Raw genomic sequence first — 16,982 nt, 5'->3', positions numbered from 1 at the left:
ACCTAAGCTACACCTAGATCGGGTGCTAAGTGAAAAACCACCACCTCAGTCCGAGATGGAGATAGGCTGACTGGCAGCAAGTTCCCTCACCCCAAAGGTAGCCAAAATTCAGAGGTTGCTGCCCAGCGTGCCCCCAGCTCTGCACCCCACTGTACCCACCCTTCCTTTCAGCTCACAAGCTGCCTTTGAGCCATTTGGGATCGTGTCCTGCCCGAAACAAGGCACCAGCTGCCAGCTTGTCCCTTCTCCCTGGAGAAGGTCCCCACCACCTTCCTCCGTGGTGCTCTCCTACTATGGGAACAAGGACAGCCCAGGAAGGGAGGGGCTGTAGCCCTGGTCCCCAAAAAGCACAGAGGGTCAGATGAGACAGAAAAAGAGTCACAACAATCCAGTTACTAAATATTATTTTTTTATTATGCAGTTTTGCTGACAAATAAAAAAATTGGGAAATAGATAAAGGAAGAAATGGGCAGAGAGATAGAAATAGTCCCAGATTTTACGAGTGAAAAATATTTTTGATCACACTTTCTCAAAGGAAAGCAAAAGTCTATAATCAGAGGACTGATATAAACCCAAAAGGAGATAAGCCTCAGTAGCAAAAGCAGTAATCATGACAATGTAGAGGACAGGAGGATTTCCGCACTGCGGCACAAATTAAAATGGTGGGCCAAGTCTGCTGAGCATCCTCTGTGCATTTACAGGAGTCTTGCATTGATGTAAAAGATGCAGGAAGGACATGGAAGAAATACTACAGATGCAAATTAAATTGTGATTTTGTTCTGTTGACTGGAAGAGTATATCAGGTAGGATTATGAGAGAAGACTACAAGTTGCTCATAAAGGAAAGGAAAAAAGTGCATCTACATTTAAAGCCCAGAATGTAATGACTTTTAATTTTTCATCATCAGAAAAAGAAATGCATCTTGTCAAAGCAAGGCACAGGACAGATGGCCACATGAGGGAACTCAGGGGGATGAGGCTTTCTTTCAAAATATCATAGCCTTTCAAAGCCTGAGGATGTGACGGGCAACGCAAAAAGGGAGTGGGGTAGGAAAAATATAGGCAAGCTGCCCAACCTCTTGGCATTGGTGAGGGTTTTATGGTGGGGACAACCAGTGGCAGGGAGGGCACCTGATGCTCCTAGAATGAGCTTAGGGAAGGGGAGCAACCAAAATATATCAGAAGATGGACACTGGACGCCAGTAAACCCAACCTGAAGACTGACTGATCTTAGAGGAGTAAGCACAAACTCTGCCCAAAGCAGAGGGAGACACAGGAAGGCGTCAGGAGAAATGGGCAAAAATGTGAGTTCTTCATAAACCCAGAGCCAAGTAAGGAATTGTAAAAAAAGCAGAAGTGAGATCAGAGTTTACTAATAATTAAAGAAGCACAGGCATATACAGGCAATGCACAGAATGACCAAGACAGTCATATCAAATTAACAGCTGATATACTTACTATTACTGTTTCTAATACTGTAGGAAGGAGATTGTTTGCTTCCTCGTAAAGGTCTTGATCTGTCTTTGTTCATTTTTTCCCCCAACTAATTTATATTGCTTAGTCTAGCAAAGAAGATGCATTATAAACATCACAACTATACTTCACAAAACTTGGGGGGAAAAAAAGGTCAATTATTTCTCATGTCCAACAGCAACAAACCCCCCTGCAAAAAAACCAACCACATTAGGCTGAAGCTGCAGTGAGAAAGATTTGCATTAGACATTTCTACATCTCTCCAGTGATAGGAATATATGCAACTCCTTATAATGTTTAAGAAGCTTGTTGACTCTCAAGGATTTTTGTGTTTTAAAAAACAGGTTAACATCTGTCTGTGTGTTGGTGGTGCCTTTTGAAGCAGACAGGAACTATATAACCTCATGAGTTACCTTACATAGAAGGCAGGATACAAAGACATCAGGAAAACACTGAAATTCCTCAAAAAAAGGCCCCATCTGGAGATAGCTTTCTATTTCTGTTTATTCACCACTTTTCCTGAACATTACTCTTAACACAAAGATTTACTTCTGTTTGCAAGGCAGTGTAAATGCAATTTAACAAAGACAGTACAATAAATAGCAGTGTCTTAAAATAGAGTTTTTCCCAGTTATCTCATCAAGTAAGACAAACGCTGATGGATACCTTAGAGTTTCTTGCTTTCAGCTTTTGATGTTCTCAGTGCCCTTGGGACAGACTCAGTACTCAGCATCTTACTAATGAAAAAGTCATAGAACCAGAGAGGAAAGTAGCAGAAGATGCAGAGAAGCACATAAGCCCCTTTCCCAGGGGTGTACAAGCCCTGTGGTCTTTTGGCCAGCAAAGCGTGCAGGATAGCACTCAGCACAGGGGACAGATTGGCGTTGCAGTACGCAGGCATGTGCAGGAGGTAGCTCTTCAGCCCCAGGAGGTAGTCCTCACCATAGTCTTGCCTTGTGTCTGCAGGAAGGTTCTCCATCAGCTCCTTTTCTTGCTTATCCCACAGGTCGGACGTGCCTTGTATACCTGCAGTAGCAACATCACAGGATAGCAAGTGGGTTTGGGGCTGAATTAAAAAAATTCATCTATAATTAATAGTCAATAACTTGTTCTCCACCACCACCCTGATTCACAATTGTTCTAAACTGGGTTGGTGAAGAACAGACAAAACAGCTGGTTAGCTGCGAGTGCCTTTATCTGGAAGAGAAGGGAAAGCACAGACTACACAAAAAGCATGGGGTTCATGCACCATTTGGTTACCAGCTCTACCTAAAAAGGCACTCTCACAGCCAAGTTAGCATTTTTTCTCCCCCCCGCCCCCCCCCTTGCTATTCTGTCCTTATTCATTTTGTGGGTGTTTCTAATCAGTATTTATTAACAGATGTGAGTGACTGAGCAAAAACAGGCAAACTAAGATGAACAGGATTCGCTTGGGTTGACCAAGTGCTAAGCTCCTCTTTCACGAGTGACATTGGTATTTCAATAACTAGTTTCACGAAGGATAAGGCTTGTATTAGGGCAGATTAAAAAAAAAAATAAAATAAAATCTATTTTTCCCCCATCTACATCATGTAAGAATGAAAGCAGTGGCTTTTCCAATGCATTTATTGCCCAACTATCATGAATTAAGCATTGCAAATAAAGAAAAATCTTTAAATAAATATTTAAATCTCAAATACCAGGACTTGTTTTAATGCATGAAGCTTTCATCCAGAAGTCTGACAACAGCTAAGTAGAGCCCTGAAGGTAAAGCCTCGGGCAGGTACCGCTGACCACACGGGCGCTGTCAGAGCCCAGTGCCTCGCAGGGCCCCTCGCCAGGAGGGGAGGCATTCGAGGGCGTGGGGTTTTATGAAAAAGACCATTTTGCTTTTCATGAACATAAAAATTGTCTCCACGAAGTCAGTAGGACTTTCTGAGCAGGCAGCAGTAGGACCTGATGTTGTCCTCAGGTAGCTGCCAGGCAGGTCCACAGAGTGGGGACCTGTGTGGCACCCACCGTGCTCCTGGGCGGGCACGGGGTGCAGCAGGAGATGAGTCTGTAACCCAGACAGGCTGTGCAGAAAGTGCTCAGAGCAGCGGAGGGAGGATTTGGAACAGAAAGCAGCGGGAGCACAGCAGAGGGAAGGAGTGGAGAGGAAAGCTCAGGACTATATAGAGTAATATTGACAGCAAGTAAGCAGATGACAGGTATTGCTGCAGATACTTTGATGCAAGACTGAGCAGCTCAATAAAGAGAGCCCTGATATTGAGAAAGGTAGGACTGACAGGGAGTCCTGAAGCTCTCATGCAGGACAAGCAAGCCATAACAAATCAACCACACAGTGATGCTCTTTTTTTTTTTTTTAACTTCAGCAAAGCTAGAGCAGAGGGAAAGCACCAATTGCCTGAACACTGCCCTGTCTCAAAGCAAAGAGAGCTCTCCTCTCTGCCCAGGAGAAAGGCAGAGGCAGGCAGTGTGCAGAACTGGAGGGAACAGCTCTCGCAAAAAATGCGGATCTTAATTTCCATAACCAAGATGAAGAACGGGAAGGAAGTCCAACTGCTGGGAATCACTCAGGGCTCTGTTTGGACTAAGGGAAAGAGGCAAGGCAGAAAGATAACTACCCAAAATGCCAAATACCAACCTGTTCGGAAGCCTGACGGATGAACTGCAGCAACTTTAATTCCCCATTTGGAAAGCTCTTGCCTCATTACTCCAGAAAACATGGACAGAGCTGCTTTTGATGCACCATATGCAGCATACCTCGGTAGTGGAATGCCTCCTGCAGGAGCAATATAAACATGATAAAGCTCGACGGTGGCTCATTCCAGCCTTTATTTCCATGATTTAGAAGGAAGATTATAGCGCAACCAAAATTATGCGGCTCTCACTGAGGTTAAAGACAAGTCAGTGAGGGAATCATTTCTTTCTAGAGGTTAAAAAAAAAGTGAAAGTTGTAAATTAGCAGTTGCTTATAGCAGTTACGTTCAGTAACACCTGATAAGACACCTTGTATGGCAGAAAAAAAATAAACTGTATTGCATTGAAGGGTAAAAACTGATGAAAATTATTATTGTTGGTTTCAGAAACACAGATAATGTTTTAGTTCATATAAATAGCAAAGTAATAGTTTAACACTGCTGTTCCTGTCACTGCAACACAAATTTCAAACTCCTACTATAAACCACAGTTACAACAGGGTAAGTAATCTCAATTCTAGCTTTATAAAGCCAACTTATCTTCCAGTTCTTTCCAGCTAGTTTCAGAAAGACCACAGACAACAGTGCAAGAGTGGGGAAAACCTCTGTGGACAAAGCCAAGCCGGAATCATGCCCCCCGGGTGACAGGACTCTGAGACCCATCATAGAAGATCCTGTAGTTATATCCCATCTTCTCCAATCCCAGCAGCATTTGTTCAGATGGAAAAGATAGAAAACAGCCAGTATTTTAGGGTGAATTTAAAATAAATCCATATGTCTACAAAACAAAAGCTTCTAGAAAAGAATATCTTACAAATACAGAGATTTCCTCTGTTCCAAAAACTGGCAGACTGCCGCTTCTTCAGCTTTAGAAAAATCCAAAGACACTTTGATTTGAGCATCTTCCCCTTCTTCAGGCCCCCCACTTTCTCCACAAGGCTGGTGTTATCACCACACAGAGTATCACTGCCCGATTTAGGGGTCATCACAGCCACCACGGGCTGTGTTGGCACAGCAGGGAGGAGGGAGCAGAATGGGCAACCCTTCTCCCTGAGGCACGTCACTCCTCCTGCCCACATGGGCCGCTGGGCACATCCTCTGGTACGGCCTCTGTTTCAAACATTACACATTTGTCTCAATGTATTTGAATCTTTTAAAAGAAAATACTTCGATACAGGGGAATTTTCAGGTAAGCCACTGGTGCCATTTGTTGGGTTTTGTACTGCAACAACTAAGGTATCATGGGAGCTTCTTAGACACAGTCATTCCTTTGGAGAAGTCAGGCCAATTATATGTTAATTATTCTTCTGTATGCATCTGAATAAGTTTGAGTTTCAATTGGTTTGAGCCAATTGAATCACATACTTTTTCCTTCTGAGGTCAGGCTAACCTCGAGTCCAGTTAAATTAGCTCTACACAGACAGGAATACATTTGGCACAATGAGACCTCTCTAACTTTTCTGCTAATGTTTTACCAAAGGACCCTCAGACCCTGCGTTAAGAGGAAGCTATTTGCCCAAATCAGCCCGTATGCAAGAACATCTGCGTAAACAGCTATAGTTTAAGCAGGGTCATTATCAACTCCTGTAAGGGCAAATTATTCAGCACAGGTAAGGTCTCCATTTATCCCTGAAATGCAGCTCAGGGATTCATGACAAGAATTAAGGCATCTGCCCCAAAACACTATAAGTGCAAGCTTCACTTGGGTGCTCAGAGAAAACAGAGGTCTGTCCTCTGTCTCTGTGTTTGCAAGGGCTGGTGGGCAAAGCAGCACCAGAAAGGTCCTTCTGGTAATTCAGTCCTGATTTCTTAAGTGTCAGCAACGAACCATAAACGCAGGCATGCAGATACAAAATATACTGGGGATTATAAAAAGAAAACAGAAGACGACGGTGTCAGAGCTAGGCTGACGCCACATCCTCAACATAAGCCATGAACACAAGGTAATACCTTCACAAGCCACCCCAGCAATACAGCAGGATTCAGGTGGACACCAACTGTGCAGAAGTAAGGGTCCAAGCAGACAGGGCAAAGGAAAATTTGGGAAGCAGATATGGTAAATCTTTAAGAGGTCTTAAACCAAAATACTTTCCAGCATCATGACATCCTGCTTCAAGCAAGTCTCATTTTCAAAGGAGCGTTCTTGCTCCTCAGCTGTTGGCTACCAGATACTGTATTACTTCAGTTCCTACATCTTAGCATCTCAGCTGTCCTCCTAGAAATAGAAGGTCATGTTATAAAGGCATATATATAGAGAGAGAAAGCACAGGATCCAATTTATGGGACAAAACTGGAAAGCATATTATATGCTGTTAATTTTTTAAAAAGTTATTTTATTCATTAAAAAAATACCACTTTGCTAATAAGCTACGGTAAAGTATTTTTAAGAAGATATACAAAATATTTTTAAAGAAATATAAACACACACTCTCTTCAGGTCCCAGGTTATTAGCAGACCATGCTCTAGGACTGTGCACTCTGGAAATAACTGTAGGATGCAGCAAAAAATAAAAGTGGCTTCTGCTTTTGAAGACTTGAATGCTTCTCTTCAGCAGTCGTTTTATCATTGTGCTTTCTCACTCTAACTATAGTATTGATCCCTACAAGGGTGGAGAGGTGGAGCTGCCCAAGTGAAATATCTAACATTTATTATAGACCGTTATAAATGGCAAATGTCATCAACTTACCCAAAAGATATTTATGCTCCAATTTTAACCCAAAGTATTAAAAAAGGTTGAAATTTTAGGTGTAACCAGCCCAAATGGAAGAGCCTGTCTCTGCAAAAGGCAGACAGCTTTTGGGCATCTCCACAGTGTGGTTCAATGACACACAAACTGAGGTGGTCACAGACTTGCTGGAACATGTTATAGAAACTACTGATTTACCACCCATCTCTCTGGAAGCTCACAAAGCTATCATTCATAGCACCTATAACACAAGATCTGAATTTTACTGTCTTTTACATAACGGCATATTTTTAGCCATATTAAACTCTTCTTTAAGGGCTGTTTTCTGGAAATAGTCTCCCAAACAAACGAAAAACCTGCACTTACTACCTAGATATTAATTCCCCTAGGTGTATTGACAACCAAGACCGAACGACACCTTCCTCAGCATCTTTGCCAAGGAAGTTAGTTGTTTTTTCTGTTGCACCAGAAATTTATTTAGTGCTTTAGTTCAGCTCACCTGCCATGCTGGACACGTTAACCAGCCTCCCCTGGGATTTCCGAAGTAGCGGTAAGAAGGTCTTGGACACCTCTACAGCCCCAAAGAAATTCACCTCCATGCACTGCCTGTATGTGCTCATGGGGAGCAGCTCGCCGTCGGCGGGGAAGCCCAGGATGCCCGCATTGTTCACGACTCCCCAGAGTCCTGGGAAGAGGAGAAAGCACAGGGCTGCTATACAGCAGGAAATCAACTCCATAAAGATTAAACTGATGAGCTGGATGGTGCCTCCAGATCAAAGCAGAGATGATCTGCAGCTACAGATACACAGCACCCACTCCATAAATAGTCATCACCATTTTTCTTATGTCCCAGAAAGCAGGGGTCATCAATATAAACACCCTGACTGCCCACAGACTGTGGCGTGGAAATGCCCTACACACACAAGCCACAATGCAGCCAACAGGTAAGAGAGGCACCTTGTAAGCAGCTACATTAGCACCGCCATTATAATGGAAAAAAAATCTGTACCTGTATTTTGCACCTTCTCGGAGACTTTTAGATAGGCTTCCTTGACTTGGGTGGCATTGGTTATATCTAGCTGCAGGAGAGAGAGTCTCTGAGAACAGGCCCGTCTCAGTTCCTCAGCTCCAGGTCCATCCTTATTCAAAACCCCAGCAAACACAACAAAACCTAAGTTATCCAAGTATTTAGCCAGTGCATGTCCAATCCCAGTGTCGCTTCCTGAAAGCATCAAAAAGACAGTTGAAAAGTGGGTCTGTCCTAAAACATCACTTAAAAAAAAAGGCACGCATTGGAAATACATGCAAATGTAACCAAAAATATGATGAAATAAAGTCACTGAAATAAGTATGACAGTAGGAAGAAAGGTTCAGATCTGAAGGTTTGAGGAGCTGGACCTTTGGATGTTCCACAAAGATTGATAGACCATGTCGTCTTGGCTCAGAGCTGATGGCATCAGCTCATGCTCTACCATTGACGGATTCCAAGACTTACTTCATACATACAGAAGAAAGAAAACCCTAGATTGGGTTTATACAAATATTCAGACTGAAACCTGATAACAAAAATATTTAGGGAAAAAAAAAAAAACAAGAAAAACCACACAAATATTTTAATCTGAAATCTCAGATGGACAAAGCAATTACAGGGCACTGGAATTAAAATTGTTGGGTTCTATTTCTTAATTCAAAGAAGTAGCGTTATTTTATTCAAACATCTACCATCCAGATCCTTCTGATAAACACTTTTTTGTCACAGGCTGCAACCAAGCCAAAGCTAAGCAACTGTTTCTTTACCTGCAAAGGAGTTCAATGCTTTCAAACCCTAAGAAAGCTTCAGAATGGCATTTTTAGGCTAAGCCAAACAGCACCAGCTATTTAATTCATGCAAACTTGGATCAGAATTTCTCTTATCCTCTCTATCTTCTTCCAAATTCATTCCCAAACTTTGTCCATATGAAGCAATGAAGTACCAAATGCAGGAAGCACTACTAGAGCAAACACGCAACAACAATCCTTGCGATCACGATTGTGTAATTCCTCCCACCAGGTAACAATGATGAATATTTAACAAATAATTTGATTGATTCACAAGTCTCTCCCTTTGGAACAGTATTTTGCTGCCACTATCTTAAGATACTTTTAAGTGTTTTCTCTCCTGGTGTCTTTTTTAAATTCCAGTTTCTATTCTTCCCATTTACAGAGAAACTTCTTAGCGAGGGAGGAAACATCTCACCCATATACCCACCAAGACTCTCAATAAAAGCGACACAGGGCTCTGCTAGAGGCAGAGAAGGAGTTTATAGGGACTGTGCTGCAGGAGTTTTGCAAAGGACAATATCAGGAGGAAAATGAGTTTAAGAAATTAATGCCGTGTTTACACTGTAAAGCAGAGACACATCAGCACGTCTCACAATACTGCACTGCACCCTCCACTGTAACTGCGGCAAACAAAGCTCCTGGATGCTGATGTGCACAGAGATCCATGGAGCTATCCCAGGGCTTGGCAATCTTCTGCAATAGCAATTTATTACATAAATGCTCAGCTTCCAAACTCACCTGCATGGCTGGAAACCTAAATGCGGGACAAAGGGCTGGGAGTCCTGCCAGGTTGTTTTTTTTTTTACTATTTCCTCTTTTGTGAAAGAGCTGCAATACTCCCTACTTAACCCTACCAGAAACTTATAAGGGTTAATCTGTGATTTCAGCACACCAAGGCAGATATTATCATAGCTATTCACAGGCCTGCTCCTGCACTCAAAACCCATAGTCAATAGAATTTGACTGCCAAAGAGACTCATCTTAATCATGGTAGATCTTTATTTCTGGGTTCTGTCTTTTAACTGGGGCTTTAGTCCTGAAAGGTGAAAAAAATTAATTCCAGGTGACTTGAAAGAAACACGTACTAACTGCCTGGATCAATCAGTGCAAGATGTTGAAAAGAATTACTCATGCTCTACTTAATTCTTTCAAAAAAAATGCTTTTTGGCATTTTTGAAGTCTGCAGTTTGAAGATGCAGCAGAACACCACATATATCACACTGAGCTTCTTGCAGCCCTGACCCGAAAGAGAACAAACCTGCATTCTTGGAATTCCCTACAGAGACATGAAGAGGCCTGCAAATATCCCAAAGACATGACAGATTTCTGGGTTTGGGGGTGGGGTGTCTTTCCTTCTTTTTGTGAAAAACCCTATTTCTGGATCAAATCCTTCCCCTTTCATCCTTCCCAGCAAGTACACAGCCAGAGAGCTACATATTACTTAAGTTTTACAACACAGCTTTAACTTGGGAAGGGGCAGAGTGCTCAACAACTAGGGGTGGGTGTAGCAACCCCGAGAAGGAAATAAAAAGCAGTGTTTATCTGTGCCTGCCACTGGGTTTGTCCCCAGCTTTTATCAAAAAAAGTCTGATTTGAGTTTCAGACCTGTTATTGAAGTCCAGAGAAACTTTATCCTTCAACTCATAAAATTCAAACAGTAGTTAGGTCTCTATAGGAAAGAACTAGAGAATTCCCCCCACCTTGCTTCTATGTCAAAAAATAACAATTTGTGAATGATTAGAAGATTTATTACAAGAAAGGCAGTCAGTACTGACTGTAACTGAATCATTACTGAGAATTTATCATCGACTCACACTGAGCATCAGAAATGCCAAGAATGAAAAGACCAAGTTAACTGGAGAAATTCATCCCACTGCACACAGAATAACCGAGGCAAGAATTTCACAATTCCTGATACTTCAGATCTTCATGGTAATTTAATTTTCAGGGAAGCTGGCTATTTGATCTACCAAACTACACTAAAGTGTTCTCATGCCCAGGAGCTTCTGTTTAAGGACACTGAAGCACTCACTCCCAGCAAGAGGATCAATAGAAACGTTTCACCAGTGACTTTAAGACTGCTCACATGCCCGCAGTTATTCATGTGAAAAAGCATTTTGACAACTGGGCACAGTTTTCCCTTACTGTGGTACTCCGATGAACTGCCAGCTTAAATAAATAACGCACAGCAGCACCCATACAAGAGACATCCAAAGAGGACCAGAACAATATTTGACAAAACCGAGGGAGAGAAGCACAGAGATTACTCCATCCTCCGGTCAATGAAGTGCCACTTTCCCATTAACTGCCTGCTTCAGGTCTTGTCTAAACCGCAGAAAATGACACCAAAATTGATTTAAAGGCACCTTGCACCTGCACATGCATGCAGACACACATCCTACAGTTGGTAAATGGAGGAGTACTACAATCAGAGGAATTTAACCAAGAAACGTGTTGAGTAAAACTTTCATTTCAGTTGATGGAGGGTTTGATTGATTGCATATCAGTCTGGACTCAAATAAAGACCAAGAAGAGCCTCCTCAGGTGCATCAGCTGTCAGAGGTGTCCGAACTTGCATTTCTTCAGGACAGTTGCAGCACAGGTACAAAGAAAGCACATTCACTCGCTGGAATACACACAAATGCTCTTTGCTCCCCTATACTACTCTAATTCAAATTCCCTAGGAGCAGGTAAACTCTGAGAGAGTGGTCTTTCCTGAAGAACTGCAGTCTTACAAAAGTAAGAAGATGCCCAAGTGCAAGCGCAACCCCTGTGTCTGCAGGGGTGGAAAAGGAGTGCTCCCTATTCCCCCTGCCTAATACTCATCTTCATCTGATACACCTGCAGAGAGAAACCCAGCTGGCAGATAAACCGCAAGGGGAGAACTTGCTGCTCTTCTTGTCCTCTTTTAACTTTTGTATTTAATCCCGTATTAATGCTTGCTAGGCAAATCTAAATTATTTCCAGGTGTCCCTATAAAACAAAATGAAATTCTGCAAGAAATAGCTATATAAACCAAAGCAACTTAATTCAGCTTTCCAAAGGGGAAAAATAGAAAATAAAACAAAGAAGAGCAAGTTAACAGTGCAAGAAGCAGTTGGCAGGTACTGTGGTTTAAAGGTTTGATTAACACAAATAAACAACATTTAAAGTTTTAGAAGAAACAGGAGAAAAGCCATAAAACTACAAAAATGCCATCCCTGCAAACTAAAAGTGGGTTTTGAGTAGATCAGTGTTAATAGAGACTGAATTCATTAGCTCTGAACTTTCACTGCCCGTGAAGGAAATTACTCACTCCCAAATGATTTTGTACATTGTTTCAAAAAGATGGCACCAAACCAGTGTCTTGAAATGTATGCATGATATACACAGTGTGCACTGTGTAAATGCGCACACCAAATGACAACCGTACATCCATAACCAAGGCAATAAATTCAAGTAAACAAAAGTAATGAATGTAGTGTTCTGAGGGCTTCCAGAAATTAGTGTATCTCCTAAAAGATTAGACCATCGTAGGTATTCTTATGCTTTTGCACCAGTTAATTTCACAAGTATGTCTAAAAAGCTACTTGTAAAGATTAAATGAGACACTAAAAAATAATAGCATCTATTAAGATGCTTTTCTACTTAATTTCAGAACACTTATTTACCTGGAAAAAACATCTCTGGCAAAGCAAGTAAAATGAGAAAAAAAAAAAAAAAAGGAAACCTTACAAGCATGCATTTCATAGATACCTAACCCCAGGACATAAAGTTTTCCAGCCCACTTGTGAGAAAAGCCAGTTTTTGCTTCCCAGAGCACCTTACCTGTGATGAGCACAGCTTTTTCGCCCACGGGCAGCAGCACCCTGCCACCCAGGTACACAGAGGAGATGAGACTCATGGCACAAAACACCACCAGCCCTCCACCAGCACCCAGTGTGGCCACACACAGCAGCCCCAGCAAGGCGGGCAGGAGGCTCCAGACCAGCACATTTGTTTTCTCTGCTGGGCTCCTCTTGGCTGTGCAGAGCACAGTCACCCCAAAAAGCATGGTGACACCCACACAGAGCCATCCAAGGGGGCTACCAGCAAGAGCATCCATCAGCAGGGGTGAGAAGCAGGCACACACACACCCCACCACTGGCTGGGTAAAAGCAGGTATTGCTAAATGCAGCACGTGTTATATAGGAGCAGGGGGTGGGGCAGAGAAAGAGGACTCTGTTTAAAGGTTTGACATAATCTCACTTACCCTTGGCATCAGCAAGAAGCAGAAGCCTTCCTTTTCTTACCTTTTATTCCTTCTGCCTGACAGCTCCACCTTCTGAACAATATGCTGGCTGGATAATGATTGACAGCACTGGGAATGGACATGATGCAGCAAGCGCTGGCTTCAGGAAAAAATTAACTGCTATATGTTTTATATGTTTAAAGTACATTTTCCTAGACAGTGAAAAAAGAACAATTTCCTTTATGGGAAATAGTTGGAATTTGCTGCCTAAGAACTTAAGCATGTACTTTCAGTGGAACTGATTTTTGATGGGCAGTGACAAAAATGAGTCAGGACAGGGTTATTTACTCTCTGTAGTGCAAACTGTGTGGTTAGCGTTGGGCTTTATCACACATGGGCCATCCTCCTCTTTCAACAAAAAGCCCAAAATGACCTTCCCTGCTTTAGTGCACACCTTTGGCTATTTACCTACTCCACACTCAGCGAATACCTACAGTTAATTGCCATTCAAGGGGGTCTGGGAGGCTGGGAAGGGGTGATTGCTGGTTTGCCATTAAGGGCACTTCATTAAGTGAACACATGTAACACACCTGAGATTGAGTCTTCAGTTGACCTCCAGTGACAACATTCACCTTAGTTTTGACAGGAATCACTGGTTCAATACCCACAGCAAGTTGGGGGAAAAAAAATGTAATCAATTAAATATATATTTGAGAGATTTAACACCTACTGTGGTGTACTTTGAAAGTTATTTAAACAATAAGAAAACTTTAAAATCCATCCAGCTAAAAGGATTGAAATACAACTTAGGCATATTTAACCCTGTTTAAAAATCTCTGCTAATTGGTTTGAGAGACAAGCCTAAGTTATCACACAACCAGCTAACATGACATAGCTGGTTTTCTGAAAGAAAATGTAGTGCTGACCTATTTTATTTTAGACAGACACCAGAAGACTGAAGTGCAGGGTGCAAACCTAACATGAGACACAACCACATTTCCATTCCATTATTCCTTTGGGGGTTTATGGGACGACAAATCTGTTGAATATAAATTTTTACAGCCAGTGAAAATACTTACATACTTCTATAAGTAGTTTACATTAGAGATGAGGTCACTTTCTTAAAGGAACATTACCCTCGAGGTCTGCTTGTCATCCATTACTATTGCGAACTCATTCATCCATCCTCCCACTAGTGCACAAAGTGTAAGCTATTTTCACTTCTCTTTGCCATTTGCTGCTTCTGCTTTTAGCACACTGGTCTTGAGGTCAATTATACCTTGCCCTCCGTTAATGCGTCTTCTTAAAGATTTCCTTGGGTAATTTTGCTTTCTCTCCCTAATTAGTCTTTATTGCATGATTTAGATGGTCACAAATGTGCTGGCATTTAAAGCATCCGCTCTCACACTTGAGAATACAGTGAGTTTTTGCACAGTGGGATGAGGGGCAGAAATGACCACCTCCAGCCTGATGTCCACCCTGGCTCCCCTCAGCATGTGGGGAGGGGACAGAGATGGGTGAGGGGCCAAGCCGTGGTGGCCACCATGCCTGGTCCCTGCAGAGCAATCTCCATTTGAGTCTTCCCCTCCGCTCCATGCTCCCCTGCCACATCCCCCACTGAAATCCATATGTGCACGTGCACATCCTCCCCCTCACACACTGAATCGGAGAGTGGGGGGATATATATGGACTGCTGGGGATGCCATATGCATGCATTGTACACATGCCTGCTGCTGTGCACTGACACAACACCCGTCTGCACCCACAACGCTGCAGAATGGCTGTGGGAAGGGCTGGTGGGGACTGATCTCTGTCTAAATTAATGTTGAATTTATATTTCTAATATAAAATATAACCACTGAAGGCTTCTTTTAATGAGAAGCTGACCATGTGTTCACCCTGGTGTGTGAATAAAATTATATGTCAGTTCATAGATCATACACACCGTGAGACAGGTTGCTATCAGAAAGGAGGGTATGATCTAAAACTGGCTGAGAAATGTTAACTTAGAGTACCCACCTCATGAAGCCTCTGCGCTTTCTCCGACACCAGCAGAGACAGATTGCTGCTTGAGGATTTTTCAGCACAATTTTGCAACGAGGTAAGTTTTATTGTCTTATGCCCACTATCCATCTTAAGGAAGCATCTACTTTCCTCTCTGCCACTTTGGTATGTCTCCAGTTCTCACAGCTGTACATTAACACAAGATTGCAGTTGAGTTTGCACTATTTCCTATTTCTTTATGCCATGCCTACTCATGCTATGAATATACATCTTATCTCACCTCCTTGATAGTTTTGCTGGAAAAGATGTGGCTCCTCCAAATTATCAGGCTGTTGCATCAACATGACATCTGTGTTACAAGGAGGATTGATTTGAGCTAATTGATTTTGAGCTAAGCTTGACCTACCTTTGCCAGGACATTTGTCTTTCTTCACAGCTTTTCAGAGCCATCGCACAATAACTCAGTGCCCTGTCCCTTTATGCCCCGGCAATCTACATATTCTATACTGAAGCCTGAACACTGCTTCCATAGTCAGCCCATGCCAATGCCAAACAGCAGCAGAGAAACAATTCAGACCAGCCTCCTGACTGAACTGTTCTGTTGTGCGATTACTTACCCTCACTGAGCACTTTGATCTCTGTGCATGTTTCTGATGTTTCTAACTGGGACTTTGCAGATCTCAGGTGTGCCCCACCATGTAAGTCTCTTCATGCTAAGTGATAACTTTTGAAGGTCAATCGAAGCAATGGCAAAAGAAGATGCCTTTCATGGAGAATGATCCTTCCATGGTAATCTGCAACGTAAACGGCCAGTCTCTATAGAATCTCTTGAGTCCAAATCCAGCTTGCTTTTCTCTGAATTCTACAGTCGCAGCATCTTTCACCCTGTGTAGTATCAATGCAGAAGACTTTCCCCAGGACAAAGCAAGGACACCTCTCCAGTCTGTGGGATCTTTATCACAGGCATCCACACACTGACTCCATGCTCTCATTCTTTAGGCACAATCACTTCTTCACAGATAGTAATTTACTTCCTTCCCGTTTCTTTAAGCTTTTCTCCTGTCATCCTTTGCTGGCTCTATATTTTCCAGCATCATGGTTGCAGCCTATGCTTTTGATTTCTGTTCTTAACACAAAAAAAGGCAAAAAGTTCAGGTTCCCCTGTTCCTTTGAAATGTGGTGAAGCTCAGCCTGTTCACAACTTCTTTGAAATGCACCACCAAGCTCTTCTTCTGTTCTACCTTGGTAATGAGCATTCTTTTGTCTTTGCTTTTCATGGCTCCATTTCTGTTTCAGAAGTTTTCCTGCTGTTTATTTTTTTAAAGCCTCTGTGACTTTCCAGCACAGTACAAGCTTTCAGTTCAACCATGAGGCCTTCAGCATGTCTCTGTTACCTTTCCCTGCATCGTTTTTCACTTCTTTGGCCACATTTCTCATGTGCTTTCTTTGCACTTTCCAGTAATTTACTAGTCAGCATTTTTCTTTTCAGCACTTTCCCTTCATCCAGAAGTACCACGTGCCATATTCAATAGTTGCTGTCTGTTGATATTCTTCTGTCCCAGATGCAACATGAATGACACTGTCTAGAAGGATGTACACGCCCAATCTCTATCTCAGCTTCCTCTGCCTCTGCCAGTCACAGATTTGTTTTTCAGTTTAGGCTAGAATTTCTCACAGACCTCTTCAGTTTTCCATTTTGCTCTATTTTGTTTGCTGATTCAGGCTTTTTCAGCTGTGCAACGCAATGACTGTCGCTCCTGAGAGCTTCGTGTGCTTTTGTGGCTTGGACAGGGGAATCTGCATTTCAAGTTCTGTAGGGAGGTTCTTGGCTACAAGGCTTTTCTTGGAAAATAATTTCAGCAGAAAATAGGTTGGAATCTGTTTCACCAAATGAGCCATTAACCAAGACAGAAAAATTATTCTCATGAGTGAATACATATGTGAGCAGAAAAAATATTACATTATTTACTTTGATTGACTACAGCTTCTGAGAGTATGTAAACACCTTCATACGTTTGGATTTTGGTGGAGTTAATGGCTACACAAGCACTTGTCAGTCTATAAGTCCCGGATGCAGAAGCTATTGAACTTGCATACACAAAACTCA

The 16,982-nt window shown here is 42.3% G+C and overlaps 1 protein-coding gene across 1 annotated transcript in view; it reads right to left on the bottom strand.

The window, feature by feature from the left end:
- The window catches only part of HSD17B2 (hydroxysteroid 17-beta dehydrogenase 2), a 44,877-nt gene extending 31,841 nt beyond the window's left edge, over positions 1–13,036 (bottom strand). The window contains exons 1-5 of the mRNA XM_072873196.1: positions 12,933–13,036; positions 7,850–8,062; positions 7,340–7,525; positions 4,099–4,236; positions 2,415–2,498 (exon numbers count right to left, since the gene is read on the bottom strand). Of these exons, the coding sequence (XP_072729297.1) occupies positions 2,415–2,498; positions 4,099–4,236; positions 7,340–7,525; positions 7,850–8,062; positions 12,933–13,014 (703 nt within the window). The 5' untranslated portion in view covers positions 13,015–13,036. The remainder of the gene's footprint in view (positions 1–2,414; positions 2,499–4,098; positions 4,237–7,339; positions 7,526–7,849; positions 8,063–12,932) is intronic.
- Positions 13,037–16,982: the final 3,946 nt, after the last annotated feature.

Source organism: Ciconia boyciana, chromosome 9 (assembly GCF_034638445.1).
Source record: "Ciconia boyciana chromosome 9, ASM3463844v1, whole genome shotgun sequence".
Taxonomy (NCBI): domain Eukaryota; kingdom Metazoa; phylum Chordata; class Aves; order Ciconiiformes; family Ciconiidae; genus Ciconia; species Ciconia boyciana.
Note: the sequence above shows the minus strand (reverse complement) of the source record. Positions and strands in the feature narration are given on the sequence as shown.